The sequence below is a fragment of the Chamaea fasciata genome, unplaced genomic scaffold (genome assembly GCF_029207755.1).
Source record: "Chamaea fasciata isolate MVZ Bird 193981 ecotype frontalis unplaced genomic scaffold, bChaFas1.0.hap1 SCAF_3, whole genome shotgun sequence".
Classification (NCBI taxonomy): domain Eukaryota; kingdom Metazoa; phylum Chordata; class Aves; order Passeriformes; family Sylviidae; genus Chamaea; species Chamaea fasciata.
The window spans coordinates 78665500-78687520 of record NW_027094088.1 but is presented as its reverse complement, the minus strand read 5'-3'; the positions used below and the strand labels follow the sequence as shown (position 1 = coordinate 78687520).

The 22021-nt window shown below is 42.2% G+C and overlaps 2 protein-coding genes across 3 annotated transcripts; one reads left to right on the top strand and one right to left on the bottom strand.

Moving 5' to 3' along the window:
* Nucleotides 1-1459: 1459 nt before the first annotated feature.
* GJB7 (gap junction protein beta 7) lies at nt 1460-7713 on the bottom strand. The gene is made up of 2 exons (XM_066179587.1): nt 7651-7713; nt 1460-2313 (listed from the first exon to the last, which is right to left on the bottom strand). The coding sequence occupies exon 2, from the start codon at nt 2284-2286 to the stop codon at nt 1495-1497; it is 792 nt and encodes a 263-aa protein (XP_066035684.1). The 5' UTR covers nt 2287-2313; nt 7651-7713; the 3' UTR covers nt 1460-1494.
* A 9560-nt stretch (nt 7714-17273) lies between these two features.
* Nucleotides 17274-19822, top strand: SMIM8 (small integral membrane protein 8). Of its 2 annotated transcripts, none has more exons than XM_066180528.1 (4): nt 17274-17313; nt 18017-18092; nt 18369-18509; nt 19470-19822. In XM_066180528.1, exons 3-4 carry the CDS (start codon nt 18390-18392, stop codon nt 19626-19628), a joined length of 279 nt encoding a protein of 92 aa, XP_066036625.1. In that variant the 5' UTR covers nt 17274-17313; nt 18017-18092; nt 18369-18389; the 3' UTR covers nt 19629-19822. The 2 variants fall into 2 exon arrangements, with proteins under 2 accessions (XP_066036625.1, XP_066036624.1); XM_066180527.1 differs by lacking the exon at nt 17274-17313 and adding an exon at nt 17538-17718.
* Nucleotides 19823-22021: the final 2199 nt, after the last annotated feature.

Sequence of the window (22021 nt, the reverse complement as noted above, 5' to 3'; positions counted from 1 at the left end):
AGGTTCACTCTGTAACTGCTACTCGTTAAATGTAAAGCTTTGTAACCAAAGCTGAGGGGCCGGAGGGGGCCTCTGTGAAAAAAACAATATAGTTAACCTGCTTTTGCTACTGTTTCTTCCTCCTTATCCTGGCATGAACAATAAAATTAGTTCTGCATTCAGGCAGCTCCACTTCAGTTAGTGTTTTTCTCCTAACAGTGCATTTTGATCAGGCTCAGGACCAGATGTATGTCCAAAGGTCTTTCATTCCAGCAACAGTATGGGAAAAGGAAGTTTTTTAAGACACTACTTTCCATTGTCCTAGAAACCTCGGTTCAACAGAAGACATGTCTTAGCTAATTTCTGTCCCTTTCCTGTTAGCCCAAACAACACACATAACAAAAGCAGAGGTGTGTGGTGTTTGAGAGATACTTCGAAATTTGAGATAGTGAAAGGTGATTCTTTCTTACTTTGTTTCTACTGGAGGCTTTTCATATTTTTAGATTTCACATGCTCTTCTGCAGCAGAGAAATCTACTGAAGGAGTAGCGTATTTCAGCCTTACTAAAGGGACCAGATTCTGGGCTACTTAATACTGGTGACTTGTGGCTCCTGTTCTGCCATATTATGTGGTCTGCATTTCTCTATTCAGATCCTAGGGAAGTGGGAATGATCTGTTCACTTAAATGCCACTGTCACAGAGCAGAAGACAAGTCTAATGACATGGGAGCTGCTTGGTGCAGGTGACCAGGAGTTAACTCTATACCCTGGTCTATAACTGCTTGCACAAGTTTAAGTGCCTTTCTTAAAGGATGCTTTTTGATGATTAACACCCTAACAGCTGTAAGGGCTCTAATAATTCCAGAAGGAGGTGCTGCACAAACAACTAAATAACCAAATCTGTCTTTTATCACATGGGTTAAACTAAATGTGTCTACCTCTTCTTGGTTTTTTCTTTTTTTGAGATGTTCTATGGTAGTCCAATGGAATGGACTCGTGACTATCCAGCTCACTTCAAGACACAGCAGTCCCCCTATGCCAGCGTTTTCCCATTGCCATTTCAGCAGCTACCAGGTCTGATCCACCCACCTAACAAATCCTGTACACCCCCTTGCTGTTCGTCTTAATCAATCCCAGGTTCTTCCTATCTCTGCATATAAAAAGCCTATTTTTGCTTGTACCAAAGCAATTCTGTGTAATATTCAGTACACAACTGAGCAATTGTTTCTGCATGATTTATCATAAGCATCTGTTTATATTAAAGCATGTTTATATTAAAGCTTCATGGAATTCTCAGAACTTCTACATTTCTTGTTTCAACATGAAAAGGTCTCAATGGTTCTGTACACGACATACATAATGTAACTGAATTTATCAGCTCAAGTAATGGGGAGCTAACAGAAACAGCATTTCCTATGTAACTATCCTTTCAAAGGATAGTTCTGCAAAGCACTGATTGGAAAAGCAATTTGTCAAAAACAGCTTGTGTAATGGAAGGGTGGTCTCCAGCCTGCTTTCAACTCAGCGGGGAATGTTTTCCATGTTCATCTTGCATATTCAGAGGCAAAGATGAGCTGTTGTGGAGTTGTCCTGCAGCTGCTGCTCTGTTGTACCTGGTGAGTTCTGATTCACAGCAATCACTTTTTGAGCCTTGCTGTTTCTTCATGTGTCTTTTCAGATAATATTTAATGGAGTATTTGAAAACCAGATAACTCAGTTCAGCTAGATTTAATACGATGCACAGGCATGAAGTTGCCACCAGAAAATAGAGGAAAACCATCTTCTCCGTAGGTTTGGAAATATAACAGTCTACGGTATTGGGACATGGTTTTATGTCACATTTCACCAGATGTGGTATTTTGAATCCATTGTACAATTTGTAAAACAGGACAAGAAAAACTATTTCAAGTCCTGTTTTTAAAATGAGGCTGATTAGGTAAGTGCACAGCAACCCACCATCTATTTTTCCTGGATTTTTGTAAAGTTTCTGGTTGTGGTGTTTCTCTCTGTTCTCTCTGTAAGCAACATGAAAGACAACCAAGAGTGAAGGGGTGGAGACCATGATTAATTGCAAAGCCCAAAGTCTGATGTGAGAGACAGGGAAAAAATGGTCAAAGCAGACATTTTCACAACCAGGCTGCTTGATATTGCACTCAAATTCATCATGTTCATGCTTCCAGGTGTTTTCTGCAGCAGCAACATAAACCAGTAAGCGGAACATGAACACAACAGCTACCCAAATTCTTCCAGTTCCTGTTGAGTATTTATTCACTCCACTCAGCAGATCACGTAGGAACACCCAGCTCATTTTTCTCTTCAAGGAAACAAGGAAATGCTAAATCAAAGAAACACAAGATCAGAGAGATGTGTCCTCTTGGGTGTAGACAAATGAGACATTCATTCAACATAAAATATAACCAGTAGCTGAAACAATTTAAAATTATTAAGCATTTAGAAGTAATTTAATATTAAGCATTGAAAAAAGAAAAACAAGCTGTTCTTATTTCTGATAATTTAATAATTCTGATATATTCTGAGGCTATTGAACAAAATTTATTTGCTGTTTAAATACATTTTGTCAATTAGGCTGAAGTCTAATCATTCTGTTAAGTTGTCCTCTGTGAGAAATGTGCCTGTTCTCCCTGGGGGTCTCCTGACTGTCAGGTAGGGCTTTCTCTGGCAAGTTCAGGCCGACACTACCACTGAATTACACTCAACTTAGTCCTGTCAGTTACGCAGATACTACTCAAAATCAAGTCAGATTTCACTTTCAAATTTATGCGTAGGAGCCAAGCGTCCTATACTAAGTTGACTACAAAAATGCAAATTAATTTCTTTTTGTCTGTGGTCCAACTTTTGGGTAAACTTGTGCAATATTTTAAATTTTTTTCATGCTTCATTGGATTTTATTTGTTGTATTTCTTATCATTACTCCAAAGTTTATGTCCGTGTGTGTGTGTTACAGTTTCTTGTCTGCACAAGTCTTTCCCTGTCCTAACTCTAGAACACTTCTTTTGGAAGAGCTGCTTAAGGAGCCACTGGCAGTGAGACTCATCAGTCAAAAGAAGACCTGAGGTATCCACCAAGAATATACAGTCCATCTTTGCACCTGGCCCCATCTCCAGGTCTGATTGGATCTTCGGGGATATCAAGCTCCTTTGGTCTTTAGGAGTGAAAACTGGATATATTCCCAGAACACAGAATGGCTGGGAGACAAGAGGTGATCAGGGGAATCAGAAGTTCCAGATCTTTGTGTTATGTCATTTAATGTCCTTATCCCATCTCCTGTGGCTGCAGTGGCACACACAAATCCCACTGACAGTTCTGTAGCTGCAGGTACTGCTGATGTAATGAACAAATTCATCCACTGGCAAGTTTGAGTAGTAATCAAGCCACAGCATGACAAAGCTTCATGGAAAAGGTTTTCTGGCATTGGAATGGGCTGCCCAATGAGGTGGTGGAGTCACCATCCTTCAATGCATTCTGGAAATGACTGGACAGGGCACTTAGTGCCATGGTCTAGCTGATGAGGTGGACATTGGCCAAAGGCTGGACTTGATCTTGGAGGTCTTTATTGACCTAAATGATTCTATGATTCTGTAAGGCTCAATATAAATGGAAAGCTCAGTGCTTCTTTTGGTGTCCCTCAGTTCTGCAGCCCTTCACGAGCTCTGCCTATGGTCAGGCTTCTGCTGGGAAGCAACATTATTTGGATATTCCCACTTTGCTACCATTAGATCTGATCACTAGCTTGAGGAGCTGAGGGACAGCTGCATCAATTAATATATTCCTGATTTATACTGCCAAGAATGGTTACCAAGCTACTCCTTTATGCTGCAGATGAAAAAGATAACAGGGAAATACCAGCTTATATCCTTTCAGACATATGCTCCTATGCTTTTAAACATGTTTGGCAGTGTGGTTACTTTTTCATTAAAGAGCTATTCCTGTCTTCCACGTCTGCAAACAGAGTTCAAGCAGAAGTTTAAATCAAACTTTTGAAGACATGAGCTTCAGGGCTTTAATGCTTTCTAAATAAATAACACACAGTCAGAACAGTCTCAAAGGAGCTGAACAGCAAACGTGAACACACCACTATGTAATAAATCACAGGCAAGGAAACAAAGCATTCACTGAGCAAGAGTGAATGTTAGCACGTGCGTGTGCATCTCGTGGATGAGTTGTCCCCTGGAGATTTGAAGGAAAACCTCAAGAGGCTTCTCCTAAGGTTTTAAGATGTGCACAAGGACTGTTGGAGGGAATTCTGAATTTTGTTATTCCATGGAAAACAAGCATGGCTGCGAGGGGGCTTTTGCTGATAGCCACTACAGGTGCACCATCCCTTTCTAATGTAACAAGCCTGATGTCACCTATCAGTCAATCCATGGTTGGAGTTACACCAGTTCTGAGCCTCCAGGTGAACAGAAATGAAAGACATGCTGGGTCACCAGCAAGGCACAAAAATCAGTGGGAACCAACACTGGTGGAAATCAGGCCGTGGTCATACCTAAATATAGATTGAGATATTTACCTCGAGGTCTCTTTTTCCCAAAACTGAGCTGCTACTTTCTTAACTGAGCACCAAGAGGGATTAGAAAAGAACAACTTTACACGTTCTTTGCCAGTCCCACATTGAGAAGAACAATACAAAGGAGAATAAGAAGTCCTGACCAAAGAAAACAGGGATCAAGAATTTGACTAAAATCAGCAGATCCTGAGCAAAGGGCAAATTCTAACCAGACAGATTGGATGGATGAAATTCCTGCAAAGCTAATTTGAAAGAGAGCAACACATTCTGCGACCTGGATGTTTAGTAATGAGGCATCAGGGATTCCACAGAACTGAAGGGGGTTCCTGTTCTGTGTGCTCTGTTGAAGAGAAACTGAAATTTATTGAAGGACTGCAGGGCAGGTCTTGTGGCCCGCAATGCTTCTGCAGCCAGAGGTCTGCAGAACTTTGGTTATATTTTTTCCAGCTGCAGCCTCTACTTGATAATGAGAAATGGAATGGCTGCAGAGAACAACCTTCAGCTTCAAACCTTAAGGGCCACAGAGCCTGTATTACAGTATTGTTTGGGTTTTAACTAGCACAGCTCCCCTGCAAATGTGCTTTGGAAAGGTTATGTTTGCTTTATGACCGCTGTAGCTATAGATGTGGATGTTAACTGATGCTTTTGCATCCTTTAAAAATACAATCAATTCACTGAACCATTGCAAAGAACATACAGAATGGAAAAAGAAAAATGGACTTCAAAGGTAAGGAGTTACTCAACAGGTAAACAAGAGAAAATTGAATTTATGGGACAGCACAGGCACAAGACTGATGAGTCAAGTTAGCTCAGGCTAGAGAAGACAAATACATTAAGTGGACTGTATGAAATTCAGAGCAAGGTGAGGATTCAGGCGACAAAAAGAGAAATCATCTAGTGAGAACATAGCTGGGCAGTAGGAAAAATATGGCAGTGGTATGAGGTTGTGTAACAGTTCAAGAAGTGGCAGTACACATGACAGCAGATGCTGATTAGTATCAGGGTATGATGCTTTAGCAGAATTATATTCTGGCTAACCTAAGGACAAGAGAGGAAAATTGTGATCCAAATCCTTGTAGCCAAGGAGAGATTTCAGCCTTAGAATCTGGAGAAGGTTCATTTTGTGCACAAAGAAACAAAGGGAGTCAAGAAGGGAAGCTAGCTTAAGAAATTGAGTAGATTGTGAGAAATGTGGATGATACCAGTTTGTGTTGGGGTAATGTCCAATGCTGAAGCTAAAAAATGAAATGACTCAAAGTTTTGAAAAAGTTACAAAAGCATTAAAGGGAATCTCTTTGGCACTGTGACATAAAGATCACAAAAGAGACTTGGCCTCTACTGGAAATTACCAAGGAGGCATTAGAGAGTCTTAAACAGTAGAAGATGGATTATTTGCACTAATACTCAAGAAAACATTAAATGGAGCAAGAAGTGAAAAGCAGGGATTTGTGGCTAGATTTACTTCAACCCTCTGCTCAATACACACATGCACACCCCAGTTTGAACAAAAGCTGAAGATCAGAAATATCTTGATTTGTTTTTCTCATTTCTAGCTGAAGTATGAGTGAGAAACATGAAAACAAGATCAGCCAGTCAGGAAATGGAGCAAGTAATCTCTCTTCCTCATCACATACATCCTTTATTCCCTACATGGGATTTAAACACCCCCACCAACATACACATACACTTTGACCTGCTCATGAGAGGCACAAATGACCAGAAGAGACTTCCCACCCCATTTCCCTCACATGTATCAGTGACTTGATTTTCCCTCTTGGGGTTGGACACGTGTTCTGCTGAGCAAATAGAGTAACCTGGATGCACCATTAACTTCTGAGTGTGCTGAATGTACCTTATTGAGTAAAGTGTTTGAATAATGCTATTGTTGTTGAATATATTCATCAAATATTCATTTCTGCCATTCACTGGGGCCTACAGGAGGTTGGCTAATGTGCATTGAGTAATGCATCCATTGAGAAGCAAAGTGCTCAGCTAATTACTTCACCTAGATTTCAATCAGCTCTGCTAATTTAATTACTTTAAAAGCAGAAAAGGTATTTTTGTGTGGAGGAAAATAGCAGGCAGAAGACAGTGATGAGGAAGTAAGAAAATGCAAGAACAAACTGAATAACTGGAGAGGAAGTGGGGAAGCATTCTAAGTGTTAGAGGCACAAAGGACAGGCAACTTGGAGCTCAGAGAGCCAGCAAATTGCAGGAAGGAGCCACAGTATTTTGGGAAATGGAGATGGAACAGTGAAAAATAAGAGAACACAAGCCTCTGAACAGTGGCTCTATCAATTCTGTACAAGCAAGCTAAATTAGCCTCACGGTTTGAGAGGAAGAGCTCCTTTCTCTGATCTAAACATTGCTGGGGAGTATTTACTGCACCTAAAACTGAGCTGCTTTTTTTTTTTTTTTTTTAATAACAGGAGGAAAGAGAACCATAAAGAGTGGCAAAAAAAATTATAAAGAAGAGAGCAGAAGTAGAAATCACAGAGGATACAGGACCATAAAAAAGCAGAGCTGGTAACAATCTTGAAAGTCCATTCTCTTTTTTTTTTTTTTACACTTTGATCAAAACATGACAGCGCTTGTTTATTTTTTCCCAAACAGCAAGGATCCTCCCAGTGTTACAAGGAGAAGAAAAAACAAGTACTGGCACAATGGTTTCCATAAACAACTAAACAAATAATGAAGCATAACTTCAGGTGTTCGTTTAGTAACTGCATTTTGCCCTTTTCTGTTTGTTGATATAAGGAGGTGTGCATCCGTTTTATGGTTGCTGAGTCTGTTTCATGGACTGCCTACTGCTTCCTTACTGACTAACAGAGGTGTGAGGTCCCCAGGCTGAGAAACACTGATTTGCTTTGTTCTCTGGCCCTAAAAAGGCTTAGTTGTGCAGAAACTGTTCCTGGCAATTCAGTCTATTCTTAAGTTGATGTAAGCTCCACTAGTCCCCTCAGCGTGTTGCATCTATTCCAGTGCTCTGCTAGAGAAGAGGAGGGATCAGGAAACCTCCTGGGAACACCAAGGAACAGTATCACTTGATTCAAAGTCACATTACCAAGCTGCACATGCACCTGCTGTTCAAACTGTTGCACATCTGTAATAGAAGCTGAAAAACTCTTGCTACAAGTCACTAACCTTTCAATGACTTTGCCTCTTGTTCAGTGGTGAGAGTGCCACGGTGATCTCCAGGTTCTTATGAGAGACTCTGCAAGAGAAAACAGAGGACATAAAAATTAGCTTTGCCTTCTTCAGACAACTCTCCTCTTTTTATAAAATAAGTAAAACTATAATATTAATGTAGTATTGACACTCATTTTTTAAGGCTCTTCAAAAAACAAGCCAGGTAGAGCCTGACAACGCATGAGCAAACACAGCCCTCCTGGGTCTGTGTCCTGGCCAAGTTGTTCACTTCTGCCATGACCACAGTGAGTTCTTGGTAGTGCAGCAAAGTCCATGGTCCCAAGGTTGATGTGAGCCAAGATTTTCCCACCTATCTCAGCCTTCAGATGCTCCCAGGGGAAGGGGAGGCCCCCAAATGGCAGAGGTAAACATATTTGCAATAGCTTGCTCTTATCTCATATGCAGACAAAAAGTAGACACTTTAGATGCTTTATAATGAAATTCACTGATATGAACCCTTCATTAACATGTAATGGGAAAGGGCATCCTCTCCTACAAATATCTCTGTCAAGCTGGACAGAGAAAATGTGCTGTCAAGGGGCAGATGTGGTTTATCCAGCATCACTCAGCACATCAAAGGCAGAGCTAAGAAAAGAACCATGGCCCCTCATAGCTCAGTCCCTTGCCTTCACTTGCCTTAGCTTGCTGATTCTAACCTCTCACTGTTCTATGCCTACTATTAACTTTAACTCCACGGAGCAAGAAATAAGCCCTTTGGTCCATTGGGAGATAAACCTCTAACTACTGTGATATTAAAAGCAGAAATAAATAGGGCTTAAAATAGACATGTGGTGTGTAAAGACATTAGCCTAGATACTTTTTTGTCAACCAACTACAGAAAGGAAAAGGAAACACTAGATGGAAGAGGGCTCAGCTGGTCACTTAGCACAATACTGGAGCTGGTTGATTTGGCTTTACATCTGACTTTCACATGGACTTCTGCAGTGGCTTGGGACAAATCTCCTTTCTTTCTGTGCTTCAGGATCGTAGTTGCCAGACATTCACTTCTCTGAAAATACAACTCCTAAACTATGGCAAAATCCCATTTGTTTTGTATTTAGGGAAACCACAAACACCACTTAAAAAACCAGCAGTGCTGAGTGTGATGCTTTGCTAGGCGCTAATTGCTGTGGTCTCTTCTCTGCAGCAATGAATGGGTCTTGATATCGGCGATTGATGGAGAGATGGGAAGACTGATTCATGATCAGAATTCGATTTTACTCAGGTTTTTCCCACATCTTGAGATGGCAGAAAACAGTTCAGTGTTTTCTATGTTACTTGGTAAATGATGTGTTTTTAAAAGGTAAGGCTCAGAAGTAGCCAAAATTACCTAATTCCTTTAAAATCCTATCCATATCTCACCTACACGAGTACAACTGCATTTCTCATCACCTTCGTGCCAAACAGGTAACCCATCTCTACCATGCTCTCCTGATGTAAACAAAAATCTCCCTATGCAGCAAATTATCTTCAACATTAATAAATATTATTGCTCCATTCAGGCTACTGTAACTATTGTCACATTTAGTCAATTTATAAAATAAAAACAGAACTGACAAAGTCAAAAGATTTCCATTTGGACGAGCAATTGCCATTGGCCACATCACAAAGATTTTACCTCTGTAATATTATGAAGTACTGCAGTAGTGCAACAAAAAGAGGATTATGTCCCTGGTTTATGTTGACTGATGGGGCACTTGCATGAGGCTACTATCAAGCCTATTTAATATTAGAAAATCAACTTCTCATTCAGTGAAGCTGTATTTTATAACAAGAAAATCTAACTTACCTGTGTCTCCGTGAATGATTACAGCTGGATCCCAGCTCTCTAGTGGAATTAACAACCAACAGTTCATTTCTGAAAAAGGAAGTTACTGCTTTATACCTGGAAAATGGGAACTACTCATCTCCTAGGTAATACAAACTAAATGAGTGCAACCTGATCATCTCTGCTGGCACACAGTTCAAACCAGAACCATAAAGCATCTTGTATCATCAGAAAGATATGAGGAAACTGTGGCATTTATTTGAAGCTGTAGGATTTATCTGCATCTGAGCGCTCACTGGCATCAGCTCAGATGCTGCACTCTGTGTTCTCACAGTAGCACAGCCTGAAGACACATGTGTTGTGAGCCTCAACTCACACCCTGTTTGCTCTTTGACATTTTACATCAGATTTGCATTTTGTGTTCTCCTGGGCAAGGCAGCTGTCCACAAAACACTAATAATTCTTTTAGGCACATATGACTTCTAACAATACATTACACAAATGCTCAGAAAAGCCTTTCTCTTAGAATTTTAAAACACAGTGGTTTTCCCAAGCAAGCGAAACCTGGGTTTTGTTATTGAAATGTATTTTGTTTACTGTACGTGCTAATCAGTTCCCACATGGGCCTAGGCAGCTGAGCCACTCCCCACCAGGAAGCCTATAACTTTACTTTCAATAACTAAGCAATGCAGTGTTTATGCCCTGCCTTATGCATCTCATATCAGGTCTTTGGTGGCCATTTTTACCTGGGGTGTGGCCATTCTGCTGAGTAACATTACAGAATAAGCAGAAAGACTGAACTGCTATCCTCTTAAATGAATTCTTCACACTATAATTTATTCATAGTATAATTTAATTAGCTCAAAGTTACTGTGGCTTTTATCTGGGAATTACATGTGAATGTTTGGTAGTTTTACAGAGAGGAAACTATCACATAGCCTTACATATGTGCCTGAAACTGCACCTTGGTACTGTCCCCAGAGAAGCTGATGCCTTCAGAAGGTGACTAAAGGTGCCAGAGCTTGGAACTGGACTGCAGGTAATGCAAAGCTTCCCAGATATCTACTGGCAGCTCATCACAGTGGAGAGCAGGCAGTCTAGGAAGTTCCTGGAGTGTGTGGAAGGTAACTCCCTGACACAGCTGGTAAGGGAGCCTGCCAGGGGCAGTGCTCTGCTGGAACTGCTGTTTGCAGACAGAGAAGGGCTCCTGGGAAGTGTGGTGGCCGGTGGCCGTCTTGGGCACAGCAACCACAAAATGATTTCTGATCCTTAGGGAAGTAAGGAAGGGGGATCAGCAGAGCCTCTACCTTGGACTTCCAGAGCATGGACTTAAGTCTGTTCAGGACACTGGTTCACAGAGTCTCTTGGGAAACAGCCCTTAAAAACAAAGGGATCCATGAAGGCTGGACATACTTTTAAGAAGAAAATCTTAAAGGTACAGGAGGAGGCCATTGCCATGTGCTGGAAGATGAGATGGTGTGGAAGAAAACCAGCCTGACTGAATAGGGAGCTTTTACTAAAACTCAGGGGGAAAAAGAGTTTATGACCTTCGGAAGAAGGGGCAGGCAACTCAGGAAGTGCACAAGAATGTCATTAGGTCATGAAGAGAGAAAATAAGAAAGGCAAAAGCTCAGCTAGAACTTAATCTGGCACTGCTGTGAAAGATAATAAAAAGTGGTTTTATAAATACATTAACAACATTAAAAGGGCCAAGAAAAAATATCCATCTCTTACTTGTTGCAGAGGCGAACATTGTAAACAAAGATGAGGAGAAGGCCGTAGTACTTGATGCCCTCTTTGGCTAAGTCTTCAATAGAAAGACCAGTGATCCTCAGGGCAACCAGCCCCCTGAGCTAGTAGTCAGGGACAGGGAGCAGAGTAGACCCCCTGCACTCAAGAGGAAGTAGTTGGTGGACTGCTGAGCCATTTGGACCCTCACAAGTCTGTGGAACCAGATGGAATTCATCATAGGGTAGTGAGGGAGCAGAAGAGCTCACCAAGCCTCTTTCCATCATTTATCATGAGCCCTGGCTAACTAGGGAGGTCCCAGCAGGCTGGAGGCAACATGACACTCATCTACAAGAAGGGTTGGAAGGGGGATCCAGGAAACTACAGGCCAGTCTGCTTGATCTCAGTGCTGGAGAAGGTTATGGCACAGAACATCTTGAGTGCCATCATGGAGCACATACAGAACAACCAGGGGATCAGACCCAGCCAGCCTGGGGGTAGGAAGACAGGTCCTACCTGACCAACATCATCTCCTTTTATGACCAGGTGACCCACCCAGGGGATGAGGGAAAGGCTCTGGATGTTATCTACCTTCAGCAAAGCCTTTGACACCATTTCCCAGGGCATTCTCCTGGAAAAGCTGGCAGCCCATGGCTTGGGCGGGCACACTCCTCTCCAGGTTTAAAACTGGCTGAGTGGCCAGGTCCAGAGAATGGTGGTGAACAGTGCTGCACCCATTCGGCATCCAGTCACTAACAGTATCCCACAGGGATCAGTATTGGGGCCAGCCCTGTTTAACATCTTCATTAATGATTTGAACAAGGGGATAGAATGCACCCTCAGTAAGGTTGCAGATGACACTAAGTTGAGTGGGAGTGTTGAGGCCCTCTACTTGAGGGCAGGAAGGATTGGCAGAGGGATCTGGACAAGCTGGATCAGTGGGCTGAGGCCAATTCTATAAGGTTCAGCAATCAACACTTCCATCCCTGGAAGTGTTAAAGAAATGACTGTATGTGGCACTTAGTGCTATGGTTTAATTGGAATGGCAGTGTTCAGTCGAACACTGGATTCACAGACCACAGAAACCAGAAGGGACCACAAGGATCATCAAGTCAACTCCTAAGTGAATGGCACATACAGAGATTGAAGACACAACTTCAGTGTTATCAGCACCATGCTCTAACCAGCTGAGATCATCTCAGGGTCAATGACCTGGAGGCCTTTTCTAACCTTAATGGTTCTATTATTCTTTGTGGTGGTATTTATATATTAAAAGATAACTGTAAGGTGCAGAAAATCTGAAGAGTTCCAGAATGCTGTGTGTCAGTCCCCTACACAGCAGTGTTTGTTCTATTGAAGCTGGGAAATTTATACCTTCTGTAGTCTTCTTAGGAGCTGTGTTCCCTGCCTGAGATTAGAAAGGGTGCCTACATTAGAAAGGATTTTAAGTTCTCACACCTTAAACTGATTGGCTGTCCTGGTGTCAGAGGCAGGGGTTAGTCCTGGTCTGTGCCTCCACTTTCAACTGCCTTCCCAGCTGCATTCCCCTCTTACATTAGACTGTCTTGCCCATCCAACTGAAAAATAAACTTGATTCTTTTTTCTTTTCTGGCAATGGACCAGGGAACAAAATTGGCAGATTCCAAGGCTGAGCAATTATGACATTGCATGCAAAGAAGTCCAGAGCAATCACAAGTGAAAAGAGGTCTCCCCTTGCCCTTCGTTTTTTTGAAATACAGTCTTAGCTCAAATTTGTCTTTAAACCCCACTGTAAGGTATCTGGCTGTATATTGCTGTAGCAAGAAAATTCAGGGCTGCACATGTTTCTCTGCTCTTTCGTTGTAGTAGAAACCACCTTTTTCTTTCTAGAGGGGATGCTTTGAGTTTTGATATTCTGTTCCCAGTCAGAACCAATTTACCCACTCAAAAATGAAAGTAGAACCAAACTAAGTGCCTTTTTCCTTCCATACTGAATTCAGTTGAAAAAGATTTACAAGCTTGATCAGTGTTTGAGGAATAACAATTGCTTTAATCTTTGCTGGAAAGCACGGCTGGGTGATTTGTTTTGTCTCACAGAGACTCAGCTGGCTAACAAGTATTATAGAAGGCATACACATAATGTTATGAAACACAGAAGAGTCCCACTAAGAGATTTTTGGTTTTTAAATGCATATTGCCTTAAAACTGTTTCGGATTGTCAGTGGTAGGATCCCAAACAGTGCATGCTGCTGTCTGAAAACAGCTTTCTTTCAATCTGAACAACACAAAGGAGCAAAAGCTGCTGAAAATCAGCATAAGGACTCTTGAGACTGACACGAACAGAGCAACACCCACACAGAAAACCTTCAATACCCTCAATGCCACCCCTGTTTAGCTGGTCTGTTTGTTTCCTATGCATTTATGTCCTTAATATGGCCATACTGTTTTACATGCCTCAGTGCAACAATGGTTACTCTCATCATTAGCTTTGAGCAAGGAGGAAAAAAGTACTTCTAATTACTAATTTTTGCTTTACCTTCTCCCCCAGATTTGTTCAGCACAAAGGAAAAAAAAAAACAGCCCCAGTTGTCAACACTAATTTAAAAATTGTGAAACTCATGGCGTCTAAAACATTTAAAAATAATTTTAAGATGTGAATTTCACATTCATATTATCAAAAGTCTAACTAATACGTGATGGCAGTTGCCCCTCTCACTACAAGTCATGCCAGTGCTGAAATCCCAGTGTAGATGCAAAAAGAATTCTTTTTGCCCACATCTCTGTAACTGTGTCTCTAAAGCAAGGATAAGCTTATCAGTAGCTTGAGGCACCCTATCTTTATTCTGAAGACAATGTGAAGCTCTGTTCTTGTGCAGTAGTTGAAATAAGCAGGAGCTGTGAGGTCAACCAGCCAAGGCAGGAGCACGGTGCTGCTCCCGGAGCGCTCCCGCCCGGCTGCCGCATGCTCACCATGTCTGCGGGGCACGGCTCTGCTCTGCTCTCCACAGAGCCTCCTCTGCAGCTCAAATGATAAGGGCATGTGCTGCTCAAGAAAAACAGAAACTGCTGCTGGGTTGTGAATGGCTGTGGCACAAAGCACAATGCTGAATGCAGAATCCCAAAGGAATTTAGTTGAAAGGAAAATAAATCTCAGTAACAGCCTCAGGTTTAGAAAAGGAAGGGGGTTTTTATGTGATTTCTTTTCAGGAGAGATATTCGGATATTAAGAGGATGGGTGACTTAGAAATACCACAGATGTTTACTATTCTACAGTTTATAGAGTCTCTCCTATAAAATACTCCAAAAAACTTCATAAGCCTTAATGGATTGAATGTTTCAACATCCTGTTGGGTCAGATGATAGCAACATAATATTCACATTAAAGATAAAATACACCACTTTCCCACAGTCATAAAGCAAAACTAGAAACAGTAAGCAGTCCAAGCTTTTCATCACAGCACAGTTAATCTGGTTAGTTGGCACATGCTTAACACATGCCAAGAACCAGCATTCACATCAAAGCCTAAGCCCATTTCTTCATCCCTCTCTGCTTCTCTTTTTACACACAAAGCCTTATCCTGCAGCTTTTCCTATGGAGAATATTTTCTCTTCAGCCAGTGGTGTTCTTTGTACAGTGTAGGATCTTCCCTTGTCAATGATTCCTGGGACTTACCTGTCCTTTATAAGAAAGATGGGAAGTGCTAGAAAACTAGCAGCAACCTAACAATCCTTGCCACCAACATATTGCAAATGTGTTCTGGCATGAACCCATCCTACCACAATCTGGAAAAAACTATCATGACCCTGGCTGACTTTGGATCAGAAGTTTTATCTGCATGGGCAGTGTAACTGCTGCAAAGGGGTGCATGGGCCAAAAAGTGAGTACATTTTCTCTCTGTTCATGTAATTCTTTTGGCTTCCAAAATGTGGGGGAAACAATTGCTTGGGAGCTGTATGCAGAACATCTCCTATATTACAGTAAAAAATCCCCTTTCCCCTCAAGAAAACCAAGCTACCTTCCCAAAAACCAGCTCTAGCAAAAAACCTGGCATTGGCTTCTTTCAATTAGACAAACATGAAAACAAACAAAAGCAGCTTCACTAGATTTTCTACTCAATAGTTTCCAAACAAAATTAGCTGGGTGGCATATGCCACCAAAACAATAGCTACCAGATTAGCAGATGGTCTGTTGTGAATTAATTGTTGACACAAACCCCAGACATACCACTCAATCCTCTCTTGACACCTAAACTTATTTCCCTATTCTTTTTCTCACCTCATTATATTTCCTCACAACAAGAAAAAATATAAAATTAGGCCCTCCATCTGGATTTAGTTATGAAAAGTTAACCTGCAATTTATTATTACTCTGCTGCCTTAAAAAAATAAAAAAAAGAAAAAAGAAAAGGGCAGTTTGATTACTGCAGAAGAAGAACATGGAACAGGAAGCTCTGTGGGCCTGGATACCTCTATATTTCACAGAATCATAGAATCATTAAGGTTGGAAATGACTTCTAAGATTATCAAGTTCCACTGTACACCTACCGTCACTGTTTTCACCAATAAACCATATCCACAACTGCCACATCCATACGTCTTTTGAGCCATTCCTGGGCAGCTTGTTCCAATGCCAGACTACCTTTTCAGTGAAGAAATTTTTCCTAATGTCCAAACTAAACCTCCCTGGTGCAACATGAGACCACTTCCTCTTGTGTTGTCAGTTGTTACTTAGGAGAAGAGATTAACCCTCACCTCACTACAACCTCCTTTCAGGTAGTTGTACAGGACAATAAGGTCCTCCCTGAGCCACCTCTTCTCCAGGCTGAAAAACCCCAGCTTCCTCAGTGTCTCCTCATGGGACTTGTGTTCCAGACCCTTCAGCAGCTTTGTTGTCCTTCTCTGGACTCGCTCCAACACCTCAGTGTCTTTCTCGTAGTGAGGGGCCCAGAACTGGACACCGCACTTGAGGTGTGGCTCACCTGTGCCAAGCACAGAGGAACAATCCCTGCCCTGGTCCTGCTGGCCACACCACTGCTGATCCAAGCCAGGATGCCAGTGGCCTTCTTGGGCACACTGCCAGCTTGTGTTCAGCCACTGTTGGCCAAGACTTAGGTTTGTTCCCCTCTGCCTCCCTGGCTGAACTAACCAGATACTCCACCGAAGTCCTCTCACTCACCCTCCAAGTACAGAAAAGTGTGAGCCGGGGCTGGTGAGTACAGAGCTCCTTGCGCTAATCCAGCAGCTCCCTGCTGCTAAAACTATCCATCACATCCCAGTTCTGCCTGCCAGTTCCCTAAGGGAGCACTGATCTGTGTCCCTCCCTCCAGGTATTGTTTTTTACAAAATTTCAAACTTCTCCCCCACTTTATAATATGGCTGTGACCATGCCCCGGTGCTAGGAGCGGGCTCAGCGGTGAAGGGCCCGTCTGATCGAGCCAGCTCCTCCCCCCGTCTCCCGTTTATTATTTTTGAATGCTGCATTCTCTTCTGTGCCCTTCACTTTAGTAAGCACATTGAGATGCTGGAGTGTGGCTAGCAAGCAGCAAGAAGGCTCTTGAAAGGTCTAAAAAACATGTCTTATGAGGAACAGCCGAGGGACTTGGGGTTGTTCATTCTCAAGAGGAGGCTGAGGGAGCCTGTATCCCTCTCCACAACTCCCTGGAAGAAGGCTGTGGGGGCCGGTCTCTTCTGCCGTGCCTGCAGTGACTGGACTAGAGGGAGCGGCCTTGAACTGAGAGAGGGGACGTTCAGATTAGACATTAGAAAAATACTTTTCACTGTTAGGGCGGTCAGGCGTTGAAATACTTCCCAGGGAAGCGGTGCAGCCACCATCTCTGCAGGTGTTCAAGAGGCGTCTGGATCTAGCGCTGGGTGATTTAGTGGTTATGGGTTAGAGTGGTGGTCTCGGACGGACGGTTGTACTGGATTACCTTAAAGATCTCTTCCAGCCTTGACGGCTCGATGACTTGGGCCGACACAAGCCACTCCGCGCCGCCGCTGCCCGGCCGCCGCCACACGGCTCAGGGCAGGGGAGAGGCTGGGCCCGATCCCCCCCGGCCCGCGCCGCCGACCTCCGCCCGCCAGGGGGCGCTAGCGCGCAGGCGCAGTCCCGCCCCGCGGGGAGGCGCCGCTGGCTGCGAGCGGTGAGTAGCGGCGGGGGCGGGGTGGCGTGCGCGGCTTTGGTGTTTTCCCCGCCACCGCCGCCCCGTTCCGTGAGGCGATGTCCCGGGAGTTCCCCGTGTCCCGGGAGTTCCCGCTGGGCTTTTCCATACTGGGGCCAAACTGCCCCTTTCGTCCCGGTGGCAGCGCCAGGAACCCTTCGCCGCCCGGGTTAGCGTTGTGCTGCTGCCCTTGCGCTGCCCTTCCCTTCTCAGGGGACCCTCAGCACCGTGTCGTCTCTGCCCCTCAGTAATCAGGGGTAGCCAAGGCTGTGTTTTTCCACCTTTGCTCAACTGCCCATAGAATGGTTTGGGTTGGAAAGGACCTTAAAAATCATCTCGCTCCAACGCCCATTCTACAAGACACCTTTCCACAAGACCAGGTTGCTCGTAAGTCCCATCCAGCCTGGCCTTGAACACATACAGTGATGGGGCACCCACAGCTTCTCTGGGCAACCTGTGCCAGTGCCTCACCACCTCCAGAATAAAGAATTTCTTGGGTATTTTAAGTAGCTTAAATTTCTCTTCTTTCAGCTTGAACCCAAGGCATTTGCGATGTGCCCAGTGTGTGTGCAAAAGTGAGACCTGCTGGGGTGGGTGGCTAAAGTGACTGCACTACAGTGGTGTTTGGGCTGTCCTTCACGTAGAAGTTTAATTTTTTTTTTTAATTTTTTTTTTTTTTCCCTAGGGTTTTCTTTTTAGCCAGTGGTCTGAAGACTGATGCCATTCGGTCCACAGGCAGGTAAAGCCTGTGGTAGCCAAAGGCAAGTGAAAAACCCTAAGCCCATTATCAGGAGATTTAGAATTGCTGTATGAAGATGTGAATCTCCAAAAGTTAATTTTAGATTGCACAAAATTAACAAGATTGAAAATCAGTCTGCTTAAGCTGGGAATGTTAGGTGGCACCAGAGGTGATAAGTTATATTTACACCAGCTAAAATTGATGCTGTAAGACAAACTGAGTGTGAATTTGCATTCAATGAATGCAGTGTTTCTAGGTTTTTTACAGAAATTACACCTGTTTTTCTTTCTACTTCTAGGAAGTATTCAACATTAGGAACATGTCTTCCACCAAAACTCCAAATGAAAATGAAACACCCAAAGAGAGAAAACCAGGACTGAGGAGTGTTCAGACAACTATGCTTTTCCGAGCTGTGAACCCAGAGCTTTTCATTAAACCTGTAAGACAGTCCTTCTGAGAGAATCTAAATATGCTTGAAGAGATACAGTTGCTTTAAAATAATCATTACAATTTTCTGTGTGTTATATAATCATCTCTTGTTAGGCAATCCACTCAGAAATGTAACTGAAAATATTTTTACTTTTTTCCACTTTTGATTTTTGAGAGCGCAGAACATTGCATTGTTTATTGCAGCTTTTATTTCACTGTTATATTGTCTGATTCTTTTGTACCTAGCCAATTTGCTTTCAGAAAGACTGTTTAGAGGTATATTACCCATGTAATTTGGCAGGTTAAATAATATTATTACTTATTATTAAGTAATAAAAACAACAGGAGTTGTTTTTAATATTTAAAAGGGAACAAATCATAGAATGCAAACTTTCTTGGTATGAAATAAGATAATTTTTGGTAACTTTTCAGTATTTTGGATTTTCATTTTTCTTGCTTTTCTAATTAAGTTGATGATACTCAGGTTTTATTTGCACTTGCAGAACCCAGCAGTGACTGAAATTTTGTGCATATAATAAGTATATATTTAATATAATAAAAGTAGATTTTGTGGTAAGAATACAAAATGTGGTTTAGAGGATTATAATGAAGTAGGACCAGTGTGCAGTGTCCCAGTAGTATATCCAGATGAATTCTGTTGAAAGTTTGTGGTAGAGACCTTTAGTAATTGGTTTTGTCTGGTTCATTCATGCTGAATCAACATTTCCAACCAGTAAAATACAGAGAATACTGAGAAATGTGCTGTTCTGTCTCCAGCAAGAATCTTCTTTTTCAAAGGGAAATCCTTTTGCTGTCAGAAAATTCAGTCTGCAAGAAGGCAGTGATAATTTTTTGCAGATGTCACAATAGTTTACTGTTCAGTTTCTAAGCTGAGATAGAAGAACATGATGTTTGTGTTTAATGAAAAATGTTTTGACTGAAAACATTTACCACATTTTTTTCTTGTCAGAACAAACCTGTGATGGCGTTTGGACTGATAGCAATTAGCCTCTGTGTGGCCTACCTTGGTTATTTGCATGCAACAGCAGAGAATAAAAAGGACCTCTATGAAGCGATCGACAGTGAGGGGTCCAGGTACATGAGGAGGAAAAGTTCCAAGTGGGACTGAGAATGTAAGAAAAGAAATCAGTAAATCACTCACAGATCTTTTCGAGGCAACTACTGTTTCTCTTTCCCTGGAAATAATGGATAAATGCCTCTCTTGCTATTTAATCCAATTCAGGTTCCTTAATAAAATGCTGTGCCTGTACAAATAAACTGCAGTAAAGATACATGTGAAAATAAAAGTGATTTTAAGAATTGCTCTCTGTGACCTCCAAAGAGATCATTGTCAGAAAACATGAAATCACTTCAAACCTGCAGCAATACTGGTAAATGGCTTAGAAACTGACATGATAGTTCAGCTTTCTCTTTGCTTTGATTAAATGAAGTCAGGGGTTTATTTTTTTTTTCTTTTTTAACAGAAAGAATAATGTATTATCTGTGAAAAGAGAAGTAGATATCTTGATCTGTTGATAACAGTGGTGCAAGTAAATTAATTTTAAGGCAAGGGAGATCTGATAAAGCAATTGGTGAAGGGTTTTGTTTCATAAAGGAAACTAAAATACTGGCCAAAATAATCCTTGGATGCTTAATATACTCTTCCTTACGGATAAAAAAAAAGGTAAATCAGTAGCCCAATAGTGGAGAAAAAGTGAAACAAGTGCTTCTGTTAAGAGAAAGGCAGGAAGAACTCAGCCATTATCTTTCCTGTTTGGCATCATATAACAGGTCAGTGAGCATTCTGGCATCAGCCTGCCAGTTGATAGCTTTAGCTCCAGGTTGGCCAGTGTTTGTGTCATGTTCTTGACTAGTCAGCAGGACTAGTTTTATTTCAACTGCATTCAAAAAGTAATTTTCTCAGTATTGCAAAGTACATTATATGACATGAATTTGTTGCAGGTTACTGAACTCAGAATAAGGACTGGAATGGCTGAAATGCCCAGGTACTGCTGTGAGTGTGGCTGGAGGGTGGGTGGGCATTGTGGGGCATTGTGGCATTTCGCCAGTACTTGTGGTGGTCCCATGTGAGCCTTTGAGCAAACTGTACAGGCAGGTGTCTTCCGGCTCCAGCACTAAGTCCTTCTCCCATGAGCTTCCCAGCTGCTTCTGGGTGCCTCATGTTTCCTAGACAGTGTCCCATTAACTGAGCTCCAGAGCATGTGGTGGGAGGGCACATACCAGGCTGTGACCTGTTTCTGCCACGGACCCTTACTGATGTTATGTTGCAGTTTTCCTCTCAGTTTCTTGTATTTACAGACCCAACGAGGGCTCCCAGGAAGCTGAGGGACCTCTTTGTCGACCCTCTTCTGACCAAGGTGGCTTCTGTCAGGCCACAGAAAGAGCATGCAGGAACTTCTGCTTTGCCACTCTGGGAGTTGCTTTGGGTTTTATCAAAAGATTTTGGTGCTGAAGATAAAAAAGTTGACTGACTGCCTTGAGGGACAGCAGTTGCACCATGGGATTTCTCTGTATCTCCCTCTAAGTCCTTCACTTTGAATCTGTGAGTTTATTCCTGATCTTGTTTTATAGTTAACTGTATCTTAAGTTCAGTGGGGCTTTGGTTAAGCTGCCTCCTTCCCAAGAAGGAAAGTGAGCTCTACCTATAAAATAAAGCTTATTTTTTTAAAAAGGGCATTCTTGCAGCTTTTAAAAGCAGATTCCCCTCTGTGAGCCTCCTGCCCTACAACAGCAAGATTCCTGGGCAAATCTAGGGGAAACTACTTGCCTTTTAAATGGTGAAGGAATTTCCAGGTGAAATTATCAAATATTCAGAACTCTCACATGCTGTGCATATCCTGCAGAATATATTTTGTTTGGTGTTTATGAAAGATCTTTAGAATAAATCTGTTCTTTTAAAAATGGTTGCACAGCATTTTAGCTCTTTTCAGTTCACTAAAATGCAGAGGTCTCATATGTTTGCATGAATTTAATTAAATTATTCCTAAATCAGTGCTACAAGTAAGTATTTTTACCTGTTTTTCTGTAGGCTTTTAGAGTACATGCATTGATCCTCTGCAGATGAACTGAAAGCCCACTCTCGTTTTCACATATTTGAGAATAATGCAGGATTTGTGCTCTCAAGATTTTCAGTTTTGTTTTGTGAAGTGAGTATGGATCTGGCAGTTACTGGGGAAAAGAAAGCGGATCTGGGAGGCACAAAAGATAATAGACTGACCTGAACATGGTGTAGGCATGTGCATGCCAGTGATATTTCTTACAAAAGCTGTCTGAGATGGGGCCTCTTGAATGTTGGCTGGACTCAAGTCCTGTTAACCAGGTTACTTTGGAACTGCGAGGTCAAAGGAAGAATGAGTATTTAAATTTGCCCTATTATCTCTTTGGCAGCTGCTGTACAGATAACTCGATACACAATTTATATATAAAGAGGTAAAGCAGTGCAAATACAGAGAGGTATGTGGTAGGTTAATGAATGTTACAGTATCAACACAGCCATTTGCT